The sequence below is a fragment of the Muntiacus reevesi genome, chromosome 18, assembly GCF_963930625.1.
Source record: "Muntiacus reevesi chromosome 18, mMunRee1.1, whole genome shotgun sequence".
NCBI lineage: Eukaryota > Metazoa > Chordata > Mammalia > Artiodactyla > Cervidae > Muntiacus > Muntiacus reevesi.
In genome coordinates this window covers 47,166,298-47,189,713 of record NC_089266.1, presented here as the reverse complement: position 1 = coordinate 47,189,713, position 23,416 = coordinate 47,166,298, and the positions used below count along the sequence as shown (strand labels likewise).

Here is a 23,416-nt window from a genome sequence, read left to right as displayed (position 1 = left end):
TGTCAAACCCTAACTCTTCTACCTAGCTCTTGTACCTCCATATCCCCAGCATCTAGAACACTCCCCTAAATAAATGATTCTCAACTGTAAACTAACTATATCAAAATCACCTGGTGATCTTAAAATAAGGTTCCCAGCTCTACCTCCCGACATCCCACCAATTTCTAATCCAGCAGACCTGGGGTGAGGTCTAGGAATCCGGAATTTTCACAACCTCCTTGGGTGGTTCAGGCACACAGTCATGCTTGGAAACTACTATTTTTAACGGAGTAGGAGATCAATAAATATTGTTGGAAGTAACACTTTAATTTCATGAAGTAGAATTCATTTCCTAATTCTTTAGGGTTCAAGTCTGCTGCAGTTGCACCCTAAGTGTGACAGAACAATGCACTAATGTACAAAAGTCCACAAAACAAGCATTCTTTATTGCAGTATTACAAAACACTTTCCATTTTGGCAATATTTTACAACGCACTTAGCTTCAAGAGTTGAGAAGGAAAAGGCTGAAAACTAAAGGGGGATATTTCAACTGACATTTCTAAAAGAAAAACTGTCCCCACCCTCCCACCCAAATAAAAATTCAAATGTCACTTAATTTCACTACTCAAGAAGAGGCCACGAGGAAAGCAGCAGGCAAAACTCTGGCAATTTCTCTATGGATCATGTCAGAGACAAAGGAACATTCAAAATAGTCATCAGTATGGTCGGTTGCGCTGATCATTTCTGTAGTCGTTTCTAGGAATGAAAAATAAAGAGCCAGACTAAATTCTAATTTTCTACCAAGAGGGAGCATCAGACACTTCTTCAGGATGCTGTTGACTAGCATCTGCTTGACAAATTTCTATAAGGATGACGATATGCCTAGTATAGTTCTCTACTTCTAGAAGGCGCTTACTAAATGTCTAATTTATCAGCTTTAAGACACACAAAGTTCCTAGAAGCTTTGCTATGACTAATTCTCTTAAAAAAATTTTCCATCTAGAATAAAGACTCTAAACCACTGTGGTATTTCAGGTTGGAGACCCTGCCATTCCAGCACTCTAGAGAGAGTAGATTACTGGAATGAGCAAGCAAACACCTTCACCTCAGAATTTTGGATCTGCCACTTAGTATGTGATCTTGGAAAAGTTACCTAACATTTCTTATTCCATAAAATGGAAAGTACATCTACTTCTGGGGTTGACAGAAGGACTGGAACTCCAATATACAAAGACACTTTCTCATGATTTGCCACACACTAAGAAGTATTCAGTAGATAATAATTACACTAATAGGTAACAATTATTCAGTGATTACCATGGCCAGCTGTAATATAATCTAATCCAACTCCACAAAATAGGGCTAAATGCCATTAGCCCTATTTTACAGATCAGAATATGATGCTCCAAAGAGTTAAGTAACTTGCTTAAAGTCACACAGCTAAGAAGTGGTGGAGCCAGGATTTCAAAGATAGTCTGTCTCCAAACTCTGTGCTCTTAACTCTATGCTATACTAATTCTGGCTGCCCTATTCTGTTTCTGACATAGAGAAGCTTAGTACAGTAATTGAAGTTATTTTATTTTGCATCACTGGTTACTCAACTCTTTGTCTCTACACCTTCCACATGTATCACACACTCCCATCAGTACCACCAGTGATTTTTAATCTGGAAAAGGTGTTAACAATCTACAAAGAAGCAACTGCAAGGTAGCACATGTGACTGAAAAAGCACACCGCTCTAAAAGGTATGCTTGCCCCACACTTAGATTAAAAATCCCTGATTTACACACAGTTTCAAATCATCTCTCAATTTCGATTATCTTTAGCTATAAGAAAGAATGCACACACCTATCATACATTATTCAAATATAAGGATCACAAGTAAGAATTTCCAAACAAAATAAATTTTGGAAATTACTAAGTAGGGAACTAAATGGATCTTCTCCATCCTAACTGAAAGAGTTGACAATGGGAAATTCAAGTTATAAAAAACTGGACAAGAAGAAAACGTGATGAAAGGGGCTTAGACTCTAAAATCTAGGAGCAGTGAGGTAGAAACGTTAGCAAACACATTCTAATACCTACCTTCCTCCCATTTTGCCTCCATAGCCACCTCGGTCTCCTCCGTAGCCTCCACCTCGGTCTCCTCCATAGCCACCACCACTCCTGTCTCCTCCATAGCCTCCACTTCGGTCCCCACCGTAGCCACCGCTACTACCACGGTCTCCTCCATAACCGCCCCCACTTCGGTCTCCACCATAGCCTCCTCGGTCCCCTCCATAGCCTCCTCGGTCTCCACCATAGCCTCCTCGGTCCCCTCCATAGCCTCCGCTTCGGTCTCCTCCATAGCCTCCGCTTCGGTCTCCTCCATAGCCGCCGCTTCGGTCCCCTCCATAGCCGCCGCTTCGGTCCCCTCCATAGCCGCCGCTTCGGTCTCCTCCATAGCCGCCGCTTCGGTCTCCTCCATAGCCGCCTCCTCGGTCCCCACCATAGCCTCCTCCTCGGTCCCCACCATAGCCACCCCCACTTCTGTCTCCACCGTAGCCACCCCCACTTCTGTCTCCTCCGTAGCCACCACTGCCACTTCTGTCTCCACCATAGCCACCCCCACTTCTGTCTGCACCATAGCCGCCTCGGTCTCCACCTCTGCCCCCACGGCCTCTGTAGCCCCTCTCTCCACCATAGCCTCTTCCCCGGAAATCTGCAAGGTAGAAATGAAAACCAGTAAGGCCAGCAGAATCATGGAAAGCCTGCTTAATGCTAGTCAGAAGACGGGAAGCAGGCAGACGCCGCTAAGGCTGACCCACCTCCTCCTGAGGGACGGGAGTCCTCTGGTCTGGGCTCATTGCACTGGTTGCAAGAATTCCTTCGAGCAAAGTTCATGTTTCCACAGGACCTGAGAAAGAAGGGAAACTAACGCTCAAGTTTCCAATGGATTCAGAGCCCCCTCTTGCACCTTCCAAATCCAATCCCAACTCCTACATCCACCAAAATAAACGGGATACTTACGGATTAGGGCAAACCCAATCCCCACTTTTGGGGTCTCCACCTCTCCCCTGAAAGCCTCCACGGCCTCTGTATCCTCCACGGCCTGGGGTAAGTAAGGAGGAGGGATGAATCAGTAGCAGATATTAACAAACCAGAGAAGCATAGGATGAAAGAACTAAGTGTTCATCAATAACTGGGAAGCTCCCCCAAAATTATCCTCTTATGGCAGGACTCCATGATTCTTTGATTTGGGCTTGACTTATTCAGTCAACGTAGGAAATATGGAAGAAGCCCCAAGATGCACATTATAGTTCAAATAATGCGCTAAAAATCTTCAAAGTCCATTTTCTACAGTACCCTCCTCAGTTTGAGAATCTCAGTGATAAAGATTAGGTGAGAAGACATATTCCAAATTTAAGAAATTAAGACACAACAGAAATAAACAAGTTGGCAGTAACTGTATCAGGGAACTCACAAACGGGTCAGATTAACTACCAAATTAGCTATCAGTTAAACAACTGACTCCTAATTTCCAAATGAAACAAATTGCATTATATAGCTTTCCAAAGTGATTTCTAGAACCTTTTCCCATCACTTTCCTAGTTGTTATGACACTTTATTTACCTAATCTTCTATTCTGTATCTCACTTTAAGACAGAAAATCTAAACCCTTTGTGTAAACCCAAGCCTGTGAACAACAAGAATCTTACCTCGCCGCCCACCTCCACTTCCACCTCCTCTCATGAATTCAGGCCTTCTGGTGGCAAAGGACACTTTAATGATATTGCCATGGAATTCTTTTCCTAAAAAAAAAAAACAAAGAAAATAGCTTTGAAGAAATGATACTCCATATCTCCACCTCTCAACAAAAGACAAAACTGCCTCGGAAATTTTTAGTTTCAGAGAAATAACTGACATGTTCTCACAGAAATTCAAACACAATAGCATTCAAGAGTCAAGGTAACTGTACTAGAACATGACACAATCTACTGAATAGAACATATTTATCACTGGGAGACAGTCATTTCTTACTGAGCACAAAAAGCTAGTGTCTAATCATTTTTACATGAAAAAAGCCAATGAATGTAGTATGCTTCCATTTCTTTAAGGGAATGAGAGTATGTGTGTATGTGTGTGCATGCATGCACATGCACACATATGCCCATTCATACACTGACTATTGTTGCTTAACTCTCAGTAGGTGAAAAGGTAGAAAGGAAACGCATTTTTTTACTATATACTCTTGGTACGTTTGAAGTAGTATCTTTAAAAATAATGTGTGCATTTGTGATTATTTATATACATATACACATATTCTGCTGTCCCAGGGCCTTAGAGATAAAAATTAGTCTTTTCACTTTATGTATTAAACAAGAGAACAGACTTACCAGAAAAAGGTGCCCAAGGATTCATAAAATAGTTAGAAATCTAGGAGTCTTAGCCCTCTCAGCAAAACTCTTAATTGCTATGACTGGCAACCTTCCACAACGTCAAATGGTATAGCAAGCTCTTTGACACAGGAAACAAACCACGGATAAATATTTTAAAAGCTCTACAAAAACCTGGTAATTAAGATCTGAACTATGGAGTCTCTGTTAAAAGCCTCATTTGCCCTATGAGGGAAAGACACAGTCATTGTTTTAACATATTATAAGCTAAATAGTTATACGATTCACAGAAACTATGAAACAAACAGAAAAGTGAGGGAGGATGGATCTGGCCATTCAAAAGCAGGGTCTGCTTAGTGCAAGAAATTAAAATGCAATTATGTATTGGAAGACACAGGTGCAATAATCTCGGAACTGGGAGAAACCCCAAGTGCCTATCAATCAGGAACAATTTACTTCTTCAGAGACAGTGCAGCACAACTGCCTGAGTTTGAGCCCTGACTCTGCACTTCTGTGATCTTGGAAATTACTTATCTTCTCTGTGCCTGAGTTTCATCATCTGTAAGATGGTAACAAAAGGGTACATCTTACAGGGTTACTGTGAAGGTCTGAGTTAATGCACATAAAGTTCTTAGAACTGTGCCTAGCTCATAAACTACAGTGAACATGCAGTGTTATTCTCCTGTATTGGCAGATGGGTTCTTCACCACTAGCACCACCTGGGAAGCCCCATTACAAGGTACAGCAAAAACAATAAGTTTACAACATGGGGAAATGACTGTGATAAGACGTCAAGGGAAAAAAAGCAAATAAAAGCATGAGACAAAACTACATTTGGAGTTGAATGATAAAACTATTTAAAAAATACGTTTTAAAAAACTGGAAGAAACACCAGTAGTTTTCTCTATGTAGAAGACTATGGAAGCTTTACTCCTTTCTTCTACTTTTCATATTTTCTTATTTTCAGGGGAAAAAGTCTTATTGTACAAGTCTTCTAAGTACATATTAACATTGCATTTGAAGAGAAATTAACCTAAATTTTAAAATAATATAGTCAACCAGGCCAACACTTTACATTTCTATGAGGGTGGCCTCAAGCACAAAGTATGACATTAGGAAATATTTTAGACAAACAGTTCATCTCACTTCTAAAGATATGTAAGAATTTTGGCCTGTAGTCTCAATAGAATATCTAAAAAAGTAAATATGAAGATAATCATTGTCTACCAGAATATATTTTGACTTCAAGACCAGAAAACATTTATCAAAACCACACACTGAAAGTACATGAATGAGGTATACCATCAAACCAGTCAATGGCTGCCTTAGCTGAAGGAGGGTCATCAAACGATACTGTTGCCTCCCCTTTTGGCTTTCCTGTGTCCTTGTCTGTGTACAGATTTATCATTGGTTTTCCAGTCTTCTTATTTGTCTGAGGAACAAAAAAGCTGGTGTTAGTATTTTAAGAAAAAGTGATGAACCACACAGATAATCAAAAATTTATTTTTTTTAAAGGAATTCACATATCCATACTATAAATACTATCAACTTAACATAAAAATGAAGTTATCTATAGGTTCTGAAAAGGAAAATTCTAAAATACATTAAGAGAAAACCAAACTATAAAAATGATACAATTATACTGTTTTATCTATATATAATTCCCTCAAACCCACAAAAAAATAAACATAATGCTTCATATAAACATTTACCTTGTAAATCTAAAAAAAAAACAAAACTAAACAGGAATAACGCTCACCAAGCAAATAAATTACCATTAAGGCATACACACTGGATTTGGCCGAGAAGGGAGTGGAAGACAAGAATTTTTACTTTTCGAAACTATGTGAATTTTTTTAACATATTTAATGTGTTAATAATAATCTTAAGAAATGTTTGCTCCCCAAGAAAAAAAAAAATAATTCAAGTAATTCCATAAACACCCAAAAAACCCTGATTTCAGGCAAATGCTACAATCTACTAACACTACTCTAAATGCCGCTTTCTAGTTGAAGATGAAAATATATGCATGAAATAGACAGTGTACAAGACACTTAAGTACAATAAAGTTATGAAATAAAGCATTACTATATTAGGCAAGTATATAGCAGACATTATATACCAACATAAAAAGTTGTTAGTAATAACTTGGGTTTTCATATGTTGGTATTTCAGAATATAAAAATGCCACACAATTTCATTTGGTTCTCACAGTTTTAGGAGGTAGGCAGAGACTATGTTTAGAGTACTAAGATTGAAAACCAAAGCTGTGGAAGGCTGCGGAAAGGTAAACACAAGCAAGGAATAAAATCTTTACATATTTAGCAAATTTAGCAAAGGCCTACAGCCATGGGTAAGCACAAGTGATTAAGAGACAAGTGATACTGGAGTGTAGAATTCTTACATAATCTATGTATCTTAACCAGAATATGTTAATAACTATGAGATTTTCAACATAAGCCAACTTCTTACTCACCTTGATGATTCCTATTTGTTTAAAGAACTCCCCCACTTGATCTGTAGACACACCCTCCCCAAGTCCTTGTACAAAGATTGTGTTGTTATCTGAATTATCAGATTCTGAATCTAAAAGAAAAAAAATATATATGATTAATTTTACATACTGCTTAGGTTTAACTACATCCTGTTTAGTAACCAAGAACAGTAATTTACTGTTCAATATTCAACTATTTCTAAGACCAAAAGGAAGAAGGACCAATATAGGAAACCTCTTATGATAAACATGCAAAGTGGTCACAGTATTTGTTTGGTAGGTCAATTCTTGCAATTAAACTTCATGAAAAGTGGCTCAAGTCCACACTCTGCCAAATACACAGACCAATTAAGGAAGATCTTATAAATCCTACTCTTCAAATTCAGATATAGGACTCAAGCTCAGGAAGAGATGAAGAAAGGTAGTATAAAGTAGAATTCCTTTCTTTGGAGGGCTTCAATTCTTTCTGGCTAATCAATACTTTTAAGGTTCTCTGGTAGAAATTCCCCAAATCTGACACTCTGGACTTCCAAGCAAGCCAAGCAGAATTGCCCATTTCCCATTCATTATAATAAGCTTTATATAAACCAGAGGGTATAAATAAGAGACAAATGATACTGGAGTGTGGACTTCTTACATAATCTATGTATCTTAAGCAGAATATATTAATATTTATGAGATTATTAGAGGCACCTTGACACACACCTTACCTTACTCACATACTTTTGGATTAGTACAACAAAGTAAGAAAGATGTACAAAAATTCAGTCCATCAAGGGATAATTCAGAAATTGACATCCATATAGAGTACTTTAGCATCTTAATAAAAACAAAAGTTCTGATTTCAATATATATTAAAATTTTTAACTCAAATTTTTAATATCTAAATCGTAACTTTCAAAATGCTCCAGGTAGCCATGAACCTCATTTGAAAATAAAAAGGCACAAGAAATTAGTGACTTCTGCCCAGAATAAGACAATTCTCTCATATGTGATTTCAGGTTTCTTAGGCTCATTAAGCAGACTATTAATCCAACATATTTTCTTCAACACAGCTATTCTAATTCCCCAATGATATGAATCCTCTTGTACCTGATTTGTAGTCATTAAATAAATAATACTAATGAGAAATACAAAATCAAGTGTTTCTTCTCAAAAACAAGAGGAGGGAGCAGGGGAAAGCACAAACAGTGATTTTCCTTAGCAAACTTTCCAAACTCCTTGAATTTTTCTTGCTAGAACATCTTTAAAAGTGAAGTTTCCTGGTTCTGGCAATACTATCAAATCAAATCTTCCTCCTGTACTAACTCCTCCACACACACATATTCTTCCTTTGAAAAAATGGAAAACTAACATTTCCTTAATGGCAAAGTCACAAACTATTATAAACCTTACCAGCATCTGGTCTGGGTCCATAATCCCTGTGACCTAAGGGAAAAGAAAAGAGAAAGAAAAAGAAAGCTATTTAAGGCGACTCATTAGAAATCATTTAAAACAATAATAATAACCAAGGCGTGAAAAGTCAATACTTTCAATACCCTTGTAAGTAACCATCACAGATTTACAAAGTAAATATATAAATTAAGTTTTATTAAAAGTTTAAGAAATCAAGATGAATGTCAATATTCCCTTAAGCTTGTCCCAGACGGCACCAGCCACTTTGGCATTATGCTAATATCACTTTTGTTAAGCTCTGGTTGTGAAGGCTGATTGGAAAACCCTAATAATTTAAAAACACCATGTCAGCTACCTTTATTAAAAAACGTTATTGACAAAATCCAGTGACGGTCTCATTCATTGGTCACCACAGACTCTCATGCAAATTCACTGTGTAGAAACCCATTGGACTATTTGAGATCAACTCTGTCTTTTTAATATTTTGAGATAAATATGTATATAATTTTTTAAGCACACAACACACACCAGCCTCAACAGAGTAAGAAAGGGCTTAGACTACGTCTGCGGGATATTGGTGGCTTTTAGATTTATATAGCATTTCCACTGAAACATTTTGGGATACTCAGCACTTACCACCAAAATTTTTGAAGCCACCGCGGTCACCACCACTGCAGAGGAAAAATTGAAGAAATGATTTCTTCCTTAAGTCTCTAATGTGCTGAGCCCTGGGCTCATCTACACTTAACTGTCTCAAGTAGAGTGCCCAGGAAAACAGTAGCACCTCTAACTTTCCAGTAAATTTCATTTCATAGACTTCAAAATGTTGTTTTCACCTAAATGTTTTCCCAAGGATCTATTTCCACAAGGGTGCCTTTTCAAGAGCATTACAGAACATATCTAATATACTCTTACTTTAAAATCTTCCCAACCCCAAGCCAAAGGGATTCAAATCAACTTAAACTGAAGACACAACAGGAAGAATGCTAAACTAGAGCAAACATTCCTTCCAAGGGGATATTTTTGTTAAATATGAGAAAAAGGAAAAGGACTAGAAGAATATAAAGCAAGGTTAAAATTTTGACAGAATGGGAGAGGAAAAAGCTCGAACACTGCTCTATTGTGATATCAAACAGTGGGTTTTATGAGATGAGGGAAAAAGCGAGGTACAAATACACACAAAAGTGAGACTGAATGAAAGCAGTCTAAAAAATTCAAATCATTCAAACACCGAGCAAAATGAGCACTAGCAGAAAGTATAACTTTAAGCTGCCATATGCTAGATATCATCACAGAACTGCTGAAATTCAAGCTAGCCAGTGCTCTGCACACCAATCAGGAGACTATGTCAGAGACAGAATGCTACATACTCCACAAGAAAGGACTTTAAGTGGCAATTTCCACTGCCAATAAGTCAATGCCCCTTGTGGGCACAGCTTTACATAAGAAATCTCTTATCAAGGAACTCTTTAAATACTCATACATTAAAAGCCTATTTCTCTTAACTGAACCATGTAATCCCCTTAAGTTTCATGTGCTGATATTGATATAAAAATAATCAAAAAGTTTTCAGATGGTAATACCTAATTCTCTACTACTACTCATCTTCTACTATAACCCAAGAAACTAGTCCAATACACTAATGTCCCTTTAATAATAACCTTGCCCTCGAGACAGATTTTCTGAGCCATCCTGAGAAAAATCACTCTGACTAAATGAGAAAGAATTTTTAAAGTCTAACTACCTTGATGTTAAAAAAAAAAAAAAGAACTCCCTTGCAACTGGTATACAGTTATAGACACAAGCATCTCAATTTGCTATTAATTTTTACTTGATACCCAGAAAATCTAAAAAGGAGAATAAGCCTATTTCAAGGCTATGCAGACAAAGTGAAGCTCAGGTCTTTCATGTACATAGTTTCCTATTGAGTATCTAAGACCTCTCTTTCAGAACATTACCCAAGCCCTCCTGTCAGCCCATGCTTCTAAATGGCCTTTTTTATCACTGCTTAACTCTTTAGTGAGAGGAAGCCAAACAGAGTTCTGAGATTAAACGGCTAAAAATCTTATTAGAAACAAGGTATCTCAGATTTCTTCAAAGATGATCATTAGAAATGATGAGAAAAGAACTAGTGAAAATATAAAGCCCATATTCCTATGTCAGGACATTAAAACACCCAGGATAAAGTTGTTTTATTTTTTAAATAGAAATTTTTCACAACTAAGTGCTGGAAGAGATACCACTGAATTATTTTGCTATCACCTTAACCAAGAACCAAACTGTTTATATCTGGCTGCAGTGGGGGGAAAATACACAATTTCATACATCATCTAGTTCCTATAATATCTATTCTGGCCAGCAATACAACTTTGAACAAATAAAGAGGAAAAAAAAAGAAAAAGGACATAATCCCTGTTCAATATAAAGGATATAAAATAAATATTTGAATAGGTTTATAATTGCCTATTCCTCCATATAATAATATTTTAACTGAAGTCATCATTACTGAGCACTTTGAAAATTCAACAGCTGAACACTTCAAACACACTGGCCATAAATATGGAAACAGAATAAGTCTATTAAATGAGTACCAGTCTTCCAATTAAGAAACTCAGGGTATATAATCTTAACTATCTTAACTATCACTAAACAATCTTGAAAATATAAACCAGTCAGTAATTCTCCCTTGACTTCTGTTTCCTCTTTCACAAAATAAGGGTCTACACCAGGGATCCCCAACCTCCAGGCCAGGAACCAGTACCTCCAGTCAGCTTAGCAGCAGCATTAGATTAGAAATAAAGTACACAATAAATGTAATGCACTTCAATCATCCCCAAACCATCCCCCTAATCCCCAGTCCATGGAAAAACTGCCTTCCATGAAGTCAGTCCCTGGTACCAAAAAGGTTGGGGATCACTGGTCTACATCCTTAGTATCTGAAAGGTGGTCTACAGAACAGCAACAAAGGCAGAGCCTAGAAGTGTCTCAGAAAAGCAAGTGCACCCAGACCCACTGAATCAGTATCTACATTTTAATAAGATCCCCAAGGAGTTCATATGTGTATTACAGTTAATGAAGCACTGGTCTAGATCATCTATACTTCTCTGTGGGACTTTCTTTCAATTTCCAGTATTTCAACACTTTTCTTTCCTTATTAACAAAGTTCAATTAATTACAGTTCCTTACTAGGAAACATATTATATTAAATACAGTAAACAAACCTCAAGTAGTACCACTACCAAATCAGTTAATAGAAGACAGGCCTTTGGTTACGAATCTTTCTTTGAAATCTACAGTCAAGTTACAAGTCCCTTTTCTATAAAGCAAGTTAAGGCCTCGCTAGCAAAATAAGACACAAAGGCACATGAACATCTGAGTCAAGGTGTTGCCACAACAAATTTTTTCTCCTCCCAGAAAAAGCAAAACTGTACACACAAAGAATTTCTGAAGAATGTTTTAAAGTAAAAAAGTAGAGGTATTTACTAGAGATATAATATAACCATACTCAAATTTATGACTGAGTGTCCCCTGCATAAGAAAATCAACTGTATGTCCTTGACTCAGCTACAGAAATGGCTGTCCCAGGTTCAAAATGACGAGAGGCCTACTTAAGGGTAGACTGAGGGTTTCTTCACTGTTACAGCATTACATATTTAGAGAAAACAATCAGATTTAACTTCAAGTGCTTGTCAAGAAAGAAAATGTTCTTCGAAAGAGTTTCTTATTTCCAAAATTTAATTTTTTTTCCAAAATTTAATTTTTAGAATTCCAAAATATCTATATTCAAGGACTAAAACCTGCAAAAAGTAACAGGACAATACAGGAATCTTTATTCCCAGAAAACTCAATACCCAGAAAGAAAAAGCAACTTAGCCAAAAGTTGAAAAAGATTAGTTCTTAAAAAACCTATGTTTGATTTTTCATATCAGTAGTCCAGAATGTAATTTTTTGGATATGAAGACTAACATGCAATTCAGTTCAGTTGCTCAGTTGTGTCCAACTCTTTGTGACCCCATGGACTACAGCATGCCAGACTAATATTAATTCCAAACATAAATGACTCAAGTGGATTTAGATCCCATTTCTCAACAGCAGCTGTATTTGTTCCTCTTTTTTTTTTAAGATCTTTTCGATGTGGACCATTTTTAAAATCTTTATTGAAACTGTTACAATATTGTTTCTGTTTTGTTTTGGTTTCTCAGCCACAAGGCATGTGGGATCTTTGCTCCACAACCAGGGATGAACTTGTACCCCCTACATTGGAAGGAGAAGTCCTAACCACTGGACCACAGGGAAGTTTCAGTATTTATGTTCTATTTCCTCCCATTCCATATAGGTGTGGTAAAAAGGCTTTCTGGATTCAGTACTTATCAACATTTCAGAAGGCCAAGAATCTTATCATTCTAGAGCTGCACTGTCCAATATAGCATTTATTAGTCATATGTAGCTGTCTGCTGACCTTCTGAAATATGGAGAATCTAAATCGACATGTATGTACTCTAAATGTAAAATACAAAATGGATTTCAAAGTCTTAGTATGAAAAAAAATATGCAATACCTCAATTTTTATACTGATAATATGATAAAATATTTTTGATATATTAGAATAAATAAAATTTATTATTAAAATTAACTTCACTTGCTTATTTTTTTTAATGTAGCTACTAGAAAATTTTAAATTACACAGGTAGCTCACTGTTGACCCACATTATATTTCTATTGTGCGGCACTGTCTGGACTATCACTAGCACACATGCACAGCTACTCAAAAACTCTTTTAAGAACATTCAAAATTCAAGATAATTTTTTGAGACTTGAGATGTTAAAGCCTAAAAAACTACTTAATGTGATGACATACTAATAATGGAAAATGATTATCTAGTTTTAGTAATTTTGCAAAGCGTTCACTGCAATGATAAAGTTAAAAACACTGAGAAAAATTATGGCCTTAAGCTTCTAGTACACTAGAAGGTCAGAGGCATTTTATTTGGTTGGTGCAAAAATAATTGTGGTTTTGCATTGTTGAACTTTGCCATTTGATACTGGAATACACTCTAAAATGTGGTTATGTTATACATCATTTTAATGCATATTTCTCACTATGTTGTTTTGCTAATGACTTATTATTTGCTGTCTATTTTACATTTATTTTAAACTAGGGAAATGATGTTGGGCAAAAGGCCAAGTTCGGGCAATTTTCTTATTCAAAATGTGTTGTAAAGCAGCAGAGACAACTCATGACATCAACAACGCATTTGGCCCAGGAATTGCTAACAAACATATTAGTGCAGAAGTTGTCAAGATGAAATGAGAGCCTTGAAGATGAGGAGTGCTTGGCTGGCTATCAGAAGTTGACAACGACCAACTGACAGGACCATCAAAGCCGATACTCTTACAACCACACAAGAAGTTGCTGAAGAACTCAGCGTTGACCATTCTATGGTTACTAGGCAGTTGAAGCAAACTGGAAAGGTGAAAAAGCTTGATAAATGGATGCCTCATAAGCTGACCACAAATCAAAAAATTCATTTTGAAGTGTCATCATCTCTGACGCCAACAACAAACCATTTCTCAATGGAATTGTGACGTGGGACAAAGAGTGGATTTTATATGACAACTGGTGACAACCAGTTCAGTAGATGGACTGAGAAATAGCTTCAAAGCACTTCTCAAGTCAAACTTGGACCAAAAAAAGGCCATGGTCACTATCTGGTGGCCTGCTGCCCACCTGATTCACTGCAGCTTTCTGAATCCCAGCAAAACCATTACATCTGAGAAGGATGCTCAGCAAATTGACAGGACGCACCGAAAACTGCAATGCCTGCAGCTGGCATTGGTCAACAGAAAAGGCCCGACCACACATCACACAATCAATGCTTCAAGAGCTGAATGAATTAGGCAACAGAAGTTTTGCCTTATCTGCCACATTCTCCTGACCTCCTGCCAATCTACTACCACTTCTTTAAGCATCTCAACAACTTTTTGAAGGGAAAATGCTTCCATAACCAGAAGGCAGAAAGCGCTTTCCAAGCCTTTATCGAATCCCAAAGCATGGATTTTTATGCTACAGGAGTAAACAAACTTATCTGTCGTTGGCAAAAATGGTTGATTGTAATGGCTTCTACTTTGATTAATAAAGACGTGTTTGAACCTAGTTATAATGATTTAAAATTCAGTTCAAAACCGCAATTAGATTTGCACCAACCTAACAGATGACAATTAGAAATTCAATCTTTTTTGCTGCAAGTGCTTTTCCCAAGAAAAACATTATTTCCTATAGTCTTCACAAGTTTCTCTTTCGTAACTGGAAAGCTCACAGATCTCTTTGATTCGAATTCCTCCTGCAGTCCAGCAACAACCTGAGTCTAAGAAATGTCCCATCCTTCACCACCCATCCCACCTTCACCAGCAAACTGTGCCCCTTCTTTAATTATAAACCCAACTAATGTCAGATATTCTTCAAACAGCCCTGAAAGGATATTTTCAATCTTGCTATTTTTAAATAAGATGATTACAAACAAAAATGGGAGTGTTAATGAAGACTAACAAAAGATGTTTGTGTATTTTGGTACTTAAATGTAAAACCAAGTACAGGAAAGCAAGCCTTGAAACTGGGCCTTTTTTTAAAAAAAAAAAATACTTTACTCCTAAAAAAAAAAAAAAAAAATACTTTACTCCTATAAGTAAGCTAAAAAATCATATCCTGAACAAGATATTGTGACACATGAAAATTACATGAACTTCATATTTCAGTACCCATAAATTAAGTTTTATTGGAACAAAACCATGTTTATTCACTTATATAATGTCTATAGCTGCTCTGGTGCTACAAGAGCAGAGCTGAGCACCTGCAACAGAAAACGCACGACCTGCAAAGCCTAAATTACTTGTTATGTGGCCTTTCACATAGTTTGCCAACCCAATATAGAAAATAAACATAATCGACCACATAAATTTCTTAAAAAGGCCTTTTATGTACATTCCATTTACTAGTGGGGTGGGGGGGGGAGAGGGAGAGGGAGGGCGTGTATAAACATATATATATATATATATATATATATATATATATACACATATATGTATGTATATAGACAGCAACTGGGCAAAACCCCTCCCCACCCCCAAATTCTACCCTGACCTGAACCAGACATTTTGACCTAACATATACTGGGCTTGTATGTAAGATTTTGTTTGAAGAGTTTCTAAGGTTAAATAAAAGTTTGAAAATCAAAAATTTAGCTCATGGGCCAAAAATTATACTGAAATATGTTGCCAAAGAATCAACAAAGTGCTTAAAACGCTTGGGATGGTTAAGATACGGATCTTCCCTCCTTTATTAGGAAAGGTCCTTCAACTCTTTGATCCTAAGATAAGTCATCTATCAAAGTTGAAAACATATTTTTAAAGACTTCCCTACCCTCTTGCTTTTAAAAAGTGGGATTCTACTATTCTCAGACAGACATAATTTAACAGGCAATCTATACATATAATTATAACCTCCTTATGAAGAAAATTAAACTTATGATATACTATAAAACATATAGCATCCCAAGGCAGCCAATTATCTAAAACAGGGGTTCCCAGCCTCTAGGATCTAATGCCTGATGATCTTAAGTGGAGCTGATGGAATAATAGAAATAAAGTGTACAATAAATGTAAAAACACTTGAATCATCCCAAAAGCATCCCCCTCTGATCCCAGTTCGTGGAAAAATTGTCTTCCACAAAACCAGTCTCTGGTGCCAAAAAGGTTGGGGACCACTGATCTAAAACATATTACCTGGAAAAATCACATAACCTATTAGTTATCCTGTCTGGGATGCTGTTTGAGGGGAGGAAGCTATGGATAGACAGTAAGCACTGTGTCACTGTACACTGTTCATTTATATCCACATGATGGTACACTATCCTCTTTGATAACAAAGAGGCATACAACATAGTTGCTTTACCTTAATACACTGACTTAAGCTATTAATCAAAACTTTCAATGTTCAAGTCTTACAAACGTTTTTCAAATATGTTTAGACTTTAGATTTGTTAGATCAAAGCATTGTACACTAAACAGAAAAAGTCAGTGAGATACAATTCCTGGCTCAGTTGAAAAATTAACAGTGCTGTATGTAACTGATTTTCTCAGGTCACCTCAGGGAACAGACACTCAGTCCCTAAGAAGCAAAAGAGTACTGATATATTATTGTCAGTTAACATGCTGCTGACAATTTCAATTCCCAAAGAACACAAATTATCCTTTAAGCCTGTATATTTTATACATGAAATTTGCCATGTACAAATTTCATCTGAGGACAGTAAGTGCCAACTATTTTTTCATTCCTGTTTTTAGAGCAAAAGTGCTAAATTTACAGATATACTTGAAAGTAATTTTAAAATCAGCTTTCATAACATATGCCATAAGTAAATACCAAAACCTAAAATAAAAATAACGATTAAAAAAAAGGAAAGCTGAATTAAAGTCATTCCTTTTCCACAGCTTAGTCTAGACAAAATACACAATGGTATGTGACAGTGTACTAATTATTTCAGTAATTATTTACTTAAAAATAGGAGCAAAATAGTTCAGTTATATACAATCTTTCTCTCCTCTGCCAACCTCAACTTTATACTCTGCTATTGCTTCCTAATATTTTCCCATCCCAAAGGGATTCAAGATTAAAACAGTCTCTCTACCTTCTAATCTAGAATTCTAAACTTACCTTTTACTTTCTACAGATTGAAACACTTGGATTTCCCAGAGTCATCTTTTAAATGAGTTTAGAGTCTATAGCTCTGGCATGAAAAACATAGTTGAGTGGTTTAACCACATTACAGCAGGGGACTTCTCCACTGGTTTTAATACAACAAAAACTAACTGCTAAGAAAATCTATTTTGAGGTAATTTATGTGACATCTTAACACTGAAAATAAAATTTGAATTTCTGTCCTCTTGCCTAGAACATAATCTCTTTTTAAGGCATCTTAACGAAATCATCTGGAATCAAACCAGCTAAATAATGTTTTCAAAAAAGAAAAAGTAACGTAGGCATCCGTATCTAAAAACTTACCTTGATCCTGTCATAGGACCTCTTCCATCCTTGTCATATCCCCCACGCCCTCTACCTCCTCCCTGTGACCCGCCATATCCTCTATTATCTTCTCCATACCTACTCACATCACGACGGTCATCTACAGAAAAGAAAATTAATACAAACAAACATAAGTAACTTGAAATTTCTGACAAAGGCTTTCCACAACACAATCCTAAATGGCTCTTTAAATCATCTTCAGAAAATGGCACTTGTGCACAAAGCTCAAATGCAAGTCACCATAACACAATCTGGAATTAAATGTATGAGAATTATACCTGTGTCAAATTCCATTCTACCAAAGTCAGACAGCAAAATGGTGACATAGTTATCACCTTTTCATGTGATGGTAACATGAAATAGTTTAAGTACATTAGGTACAGAATCCTAGTTAATTAAAAGGACACCCTAATCTTAAAAGCTACTTTTTTCTACATCAAAAATATCTGAATGTAAATAAAACACAAATAAGGAATAACCAGATTTTCAAACTGAGAAACAGTAGTGAATATATTCACTGAGTAAGGTATTTAGTGAATGAACTTTCTCTTTTACTCAGTTGCTAAGTCATTCATTCAACTAGTCAACAAATATTAAGCAGGTACAAAAATGAGTAAGGCAGGACCTTTGCCCTTGAAGCATTCATTTCCATGGCTGGTCAGATTCTTAAACACCACAGTAAAGATAAAGTGGTATGATGTTAGAGAAGGTTAATAGAGGATCATAATTTTCTCAAATCACATACAGCACCACCACCAAAAAGAACTGGTAGCGTGAACTTCCCTGCTGTGGTACAGTGGTTAAGTTTCTGTGCTTCCACTGCAGGGGGCAAGGGTTCAATCCCTGGTTAGGAACCTAAGATTCCACATGCCTCATGGTGCAGCCAAAAAATACAAAATTTTCAAATTAAAAAAAAAAAAAAGGCAGTAGCAGCATTGTCAACTGATCACTTTATTGAGACAACAAAGGAAATTTTTTAAATTAGCCAGCAAAAAAAAATCACATGACTATTTGGAGTCTCCAAGAAATTCAGAAATATCAACCTAAGAAACTAACTTTGATGGATATGAGAGAGAACATATGTTCAAGGTAACTCCAAATGTTTACAGTTGAAATCTGTAATTTGTATTGGGTCTGTCAAAACAAAGTTCAATATACAAACAATTCTCTGAAGGTTAAAAAAAATAAGGGGTCGGCATATCTTACCTTGTGTGTGGTGGCTGTAATTTTCCCTTTGTGAATGGTAGGGCTGCTGGTTTTGATTATAGGAATCATGCTGCTGATTGTAATTTGACTGCTCATCATAAGAGCCTTGATGTTGATCATAGCCTGACTGCTGGTCATATGAATCTTGTTGACCATAGTCTGACTGGTCATATGAAGGTGCTCTTCCACCTTGGCTAAAACAGAGATCAACAACTTAAGTGACTTTACAGGACTGTTTACTGTAGTTAAGCTGACTGAGTGATTGCTATAAGACCTCAACCACATTTACTACTCCTTTCTGGTGAGAATCATCTAGCTTTTACATCTAGAGAAACTTATCATCAATGGAATGACTTTCAAACAATAATTCTACTATCACTGAAGAGGTGTTGCATTATGAGAAAAAGCACACACCTTTGAAAACTATAGAGAAGCAAGAAAATCATATTTAATAATATTTTGGGGACTATTTTCTTATCTTTAGAACCTTATCATTAGTATACTCTTCTAAGCATCTCCAATAGTACAAAATATTGCTATTAGAAAATAGTAATAAATCATTCAAATTTTTAGTCTGTTGAGTAGGAAGAAGGAAGTTGCTTTCTGATGCCACTTTTTAACTGAAAAGAAGTCTAACTATCAAAGAAGACTGCTTTATTATCTCTGGCCATTTAAAAAAAAATTCTAAGCAGGTTCTGAGCAATATGGTTATTAATTACCTGCTCTCAGGATGGGAGTGTTGAAAGAAATACTTCATTGGATTTGAGTTCTAACGTTTTGAGCTACTTAAAAAAAAAAGGGAGTGGGAACAAAACTGGCCTCCTATCTTAATTGTCACATCTTATGTCACATCAAATGATCAAAATATCTAATAAAGATCAGTATATTCCCCAACTCCCTATCCAAAGACCATCACAACAATGGTCAGAATCCTACAATTTCCTTGAGAATGACTTAAACCAAATCTAACATTTCTCTTTGGTCCACACTTAGATGTCTCATTTCCAAAAATGTATCCTTATAAAAAGATTCTCCTTAAATTTAAAACTAACCAATAGGACTTGAAGAACCTTCTAATATAACACGCTTTCTTGATAGTATTCCCTACACTTGTATTCCATAAGGACTTGAAGAACCTTCTAATATAACATGCTTTCTTGACAGTATTCCCTATGCTTGTATTCCATTTCTACTTTTCAAAGCACTCTCCTATCTATTAAGACTGATAAATGTGATGTCATAAATCTTTTCCTAATTTTTTTTCCCAATGCTTTTATTTAACTGAATTTCACTTATAATAATTTCTTCCCTGCAGAGGCAAAAATACTAGTGACTTCCATTTCTGTCTCACTTTTTAGCTTAATATAATCTTAACAATCTCAGTGGTAATTAAAACAGAATCAATTAAATTAGCAAATGCAAAAGCATTTCAGAAACTGTAAAGCACAGTAAAAAAAAGTTGCTATTATTAAAACTAATAACAAGGACAGGCTCCTCGAATCCAAAAATTATTAAAAAAAAAACCTGTAAAATTGCTAATATTCACCTACCTATATTAACAATTAAAACATTTTTTAAGGTATCTGAAATATGTGGATAGTTTTTGGCACTTTTCTTTAATATTTTTGTCCCTGAAAAGGTAAGACATTAAAATGGTTAAAAAATAAAATGGAAATAAAAAGTAAACATTGGTAAGTCTTTATAGGCAGCTTTTTTATTTCATCTCACATATAAAGCAGAGGTCCAAATTTTACTTTTTAACATTTAAATCATCTGCATTCATTTAGAGCTGCACTAGTTTTATAAGTAACACATGAAAAGAACAAAATATCAACTGATAATTTCCACATTCTTTATAACACAAAACTATGAAATTCATACTTCATCAACACTTTTCTGAAAAAAGTATTTAAAGCAAGGACTTTTTAGGGAAAACTGTTTAATGCCCAAAGTCTTCTTTTCACTTCCCAACACAACCTCAGTACTTTACTGTTTCCTTACCCTCCTGATGATTCCATGTTTTGCTGTCCCTGGTTATTGTAAGACTGTTGCTGGCTATATGAGCTCTGCTTTTGATTCTCATAACCACTGTAGGACTGTGAATAACCTAAAGATTGAATGGATACACATTTAGGAAAGGTTCTGATTTTTTAACATCTAAAACAGTAAATTTAACAAATTAGTCCAACCTGATTGGCTTTGTCCATAACCGGGGTAGCCGCTATAGTTCTGTCCATATGAAGAGTCAGTAGTTTGCCCATAGCCAGAATAGCTCTGAAATTTAGATAAATACAAGTTTCATTGCATATTTAAGATTAAAACTATTTATAAAGAACTCAATTTATATTTAACCTACTTGTGGTGCTTGTCCATAACCTTGGCTGCCTTGATTTCCATAGGAAGAATAACTGTAAAAGAAAGACATACTACTTGAAAGAAATGTGCTAGAATTTAAAAGCTTAAAAGAACTCTATCCTTATTTTCAACTATCAACTCAAATACAATCTTCTTTCCTGAAAAATGGTCAATCTGCCTACCTCTTAAAGTCTAACCAAAAGGTGATAACCAAAGACAGTCAAAGACATAAATAAAGTCATTTCAAGACCTCTTGAATTGTCAATCACCAGAAGTTTTGCTTTGACAATCTCCCACAAAAAAAACTTCACCACACCTAAGACCCAACGCTGCCCAAGATAAAAATAAATAAAAATAAGCTTGTTGTGCAGGGAAAAAAAAAAAAAACTTTACCACCAGAGCTAGAAAATCCCAAGAGAATTATGCTTGGATGGGTAGGAGGCTGGGGATAGAATGGTAGCAAGACCCATAATAAATATGAGAAGTAAAAGAAAAAAAAAAAAAAAGACTCTAAGTAGAGCTTCAATCAATTTAACTGTGCTTTGACAGATTAATTTCTTCCTACCATTTACCTTAACTTGCCTCTAAGATCCTAGAAAAGGCACAGTGTGGCACTAAATGTCCAATTTTTAGTGCCTCAGTAATAGAGGTATGTATATCTTCAGAGCACTATCACAGAGTAAAAGTATGTTGTACCCGCCGCGTTACAGCACAGCCTGGCATACAGTTTTTAACTGAATGAATACGCATAGCTTCCTCATATTTGAACTTTCTTTAATGTTATTGTATATAAGCTTTAACAAGTCAGAAATAAACTTTTCTGAATATATGCCAAAGAAAAATAAAAACATCTGCCAAATAAATTATTAGTTTAGAGCTATCAAGTACTAAAAGAATTTAACTTTATAAAATATATTTCATTGAATAAACATTTGCCAGTTGCCTACTACGAGAGTCTATCCTGTGAGAATAAAAAAGTCAAATCAGTTTTGTTTTCACTAAGCTTAAAACTTGATGACAGAAGATATCTGAGATGCTCTCCTGAAAATCTCACACCGAGCTACAAAACATTTATAGTACAAGTTAAAGGCTATATTTCTGTTAAGCAAGAGAATCCTACTACATGTGAATGTATTCACATAAAAACAGACTTTTTATTGTGAGCATAGCAAGGAGCCTTTTAAAAACACTAAACATTTCTATCATAGCGCTTCAAGAAAATCCACTCCAGAAACACGTTAGCATACTATACACAATCCAAAAAATGGATTCTTTTTCTAAGAAGCTGTTATAGTTAACTGCTTAAATCCTTTTAATAATGATTTCTGCGAAAAACTTTCTTAAAGGAAACAATCTTTACAATACCTGTGAGATTTGTTTTAATCTCTAGGGGGCATCTATATTTACTGATTCAAATAGCCTTTTAAAAAAAGAAAAATATTTTACACCACCTATGTACCTAGGTCAATTCTTTCCCCTCGACAAGCTAATATTTAACTCTTTAAGATGTTAAGATACCAAATCTCAAGAGGGACACCTGACTAAATATATCTTTTTTTCTCCGTTCTACTCATTCATGGTATTATTGAAATGTGCATATACTTTACCTTTGCTGTTCACCCCCAGACTGACCGTAACTTCCAGAATCTAAAACACATAAAAAGAATGTTTAATCTTATTTAAAAGTAGGCTTCCCTCAAAGGCTGACTTTAGCTCTTACAGATGAAATGTGATAAGAAAATATTATAAAAAGTAACTAGAGAAAGGAAAACTAGAAGTTAAAAATACAGTGCAAGGAAAAATCTGTGTCAACAGTATTGGCTATTTACAGTAATATCTCTGAAAACAACTACTCTACAAATATGTCCTGATGTCACAAAAATCAAGTAAATAAGTGAGAAACAATCAGTGAAAAACCCATCCTTTTAACAGAAACTCAAAAGCTCAAGCTATATTATCTTTATATACAAAAAGACATCTGTTAAAACTAATCAGGATTAAAAAAAGGAAAATACACAGTCTAAGAACATACACCACTCCCTTGGATTAGAATGGATTGCTCTGGCTGTCAGTAGCCACAAAAACATCTCTGAAGACTTGGTAAAAAGCTAAGTCAGCTGTTTAACCCCAACTTTATCAAAGCTTTCAGGGACTTGGGCAATTAGTATATATCCTTTGGGATTCTCCTCAGATTCAAATGAATGACATACCTTTATTAGTGATGAGTAAAAGAATTGGGGCTTCCCATGTGGCACAGTGGTCAAGAATCTGCCTGCCAATGCAAGAGTTGCGGGTTTGACCCCTGGGTCGGGAAGATCCCCTGGAGAAGGCAATGGCAACCCACTCTAGTACTCTTCCCTGGGAAATCCCATGGACAGAGGAGCCTGGTGGGCTACAGTCCACAGTATCATCACAGGAGTCGGACATGACTTAGCTACTAGCAAAGAGAAGTGGGCTTCCCTGGTGGCTAACCAAGGTGGAAAAAAATTGTGCATCACTGCCCATAATAACTCAGGTGGTGCTAGTGGTAAA

At 35.9% G+C, this 23,416-nt stretch overlaps 1 protein-coding gene across 3 annotated transcripts in view; it reads right to left on the bottom strand.

Annotated features, from left to right (window-relative positions):
- Positions 1–569: 569 nt before the first annotated feature.
- The window catches only part of TAF15 (TATA-box binding protein associated factor 15), a 29,052-nt gene continuing 6,205 nt past the window's right edge, over positions 570–23,416 (bottom strand). For 2 of the 3 annotated variants that reach the window (XM_065908796.1, XM_065908798.1), the window contains exons 2-16: positions 22,492–22,531; positions 20,886–20,937; positions 20,719–20,803; positions 20,531–20,636; positions 18,530–18,723; positions 17,303–17,423; positions 8,881–8,915; positions 8,245–8,277; positions 6,832–6,941; positions 5,658–5,787; positions 3,678–3,770; positions 2,989–3,070; positions 2,787–2,875; positions 2,065–2,680; positions 570–735 (exon numbers count right to left, since the gene is read on the bottom strand). In XM_065908796.1, the coding sequence (XP_065764868.1) occupies positions 696–735; positions 2,065–2,680; positions 2,787–2,875; positions 2,989–3,070; positions 3,678–3,770; positions 5,658–5,787; positions 6,832–6,941; positions 8,245–8,277; positions 8,881–8,915; positions 17,303–17,423; positions 18,530–18,723; positions 20,531–20,636; positions 20,719–20,803; positions 20,886–20,937; positions 22,492–22,531 (1,826 nt within the window). In that variant the 3' untranslated portion in view covers positions 570–695. The remainder of the gene's footprint in view (positions 736–2,064; positions 2,681–2,786; positions 2,876–2,988; positions 3,071–3,677; positions 3,771–5,657; positions 5,788–6,831; positions 6,942–8,244; positions 8,278–8,880; positions 8,916–17,302; positions 17,424–18,529; positions 18,724–20,530; positions 20,637–20,718; positions 20,804–20,885; positions 20,938–22,491; positions 22,532–23,416) is intronic. The other variant, XM_065908797.1, reaches the window with a different exon arrangement.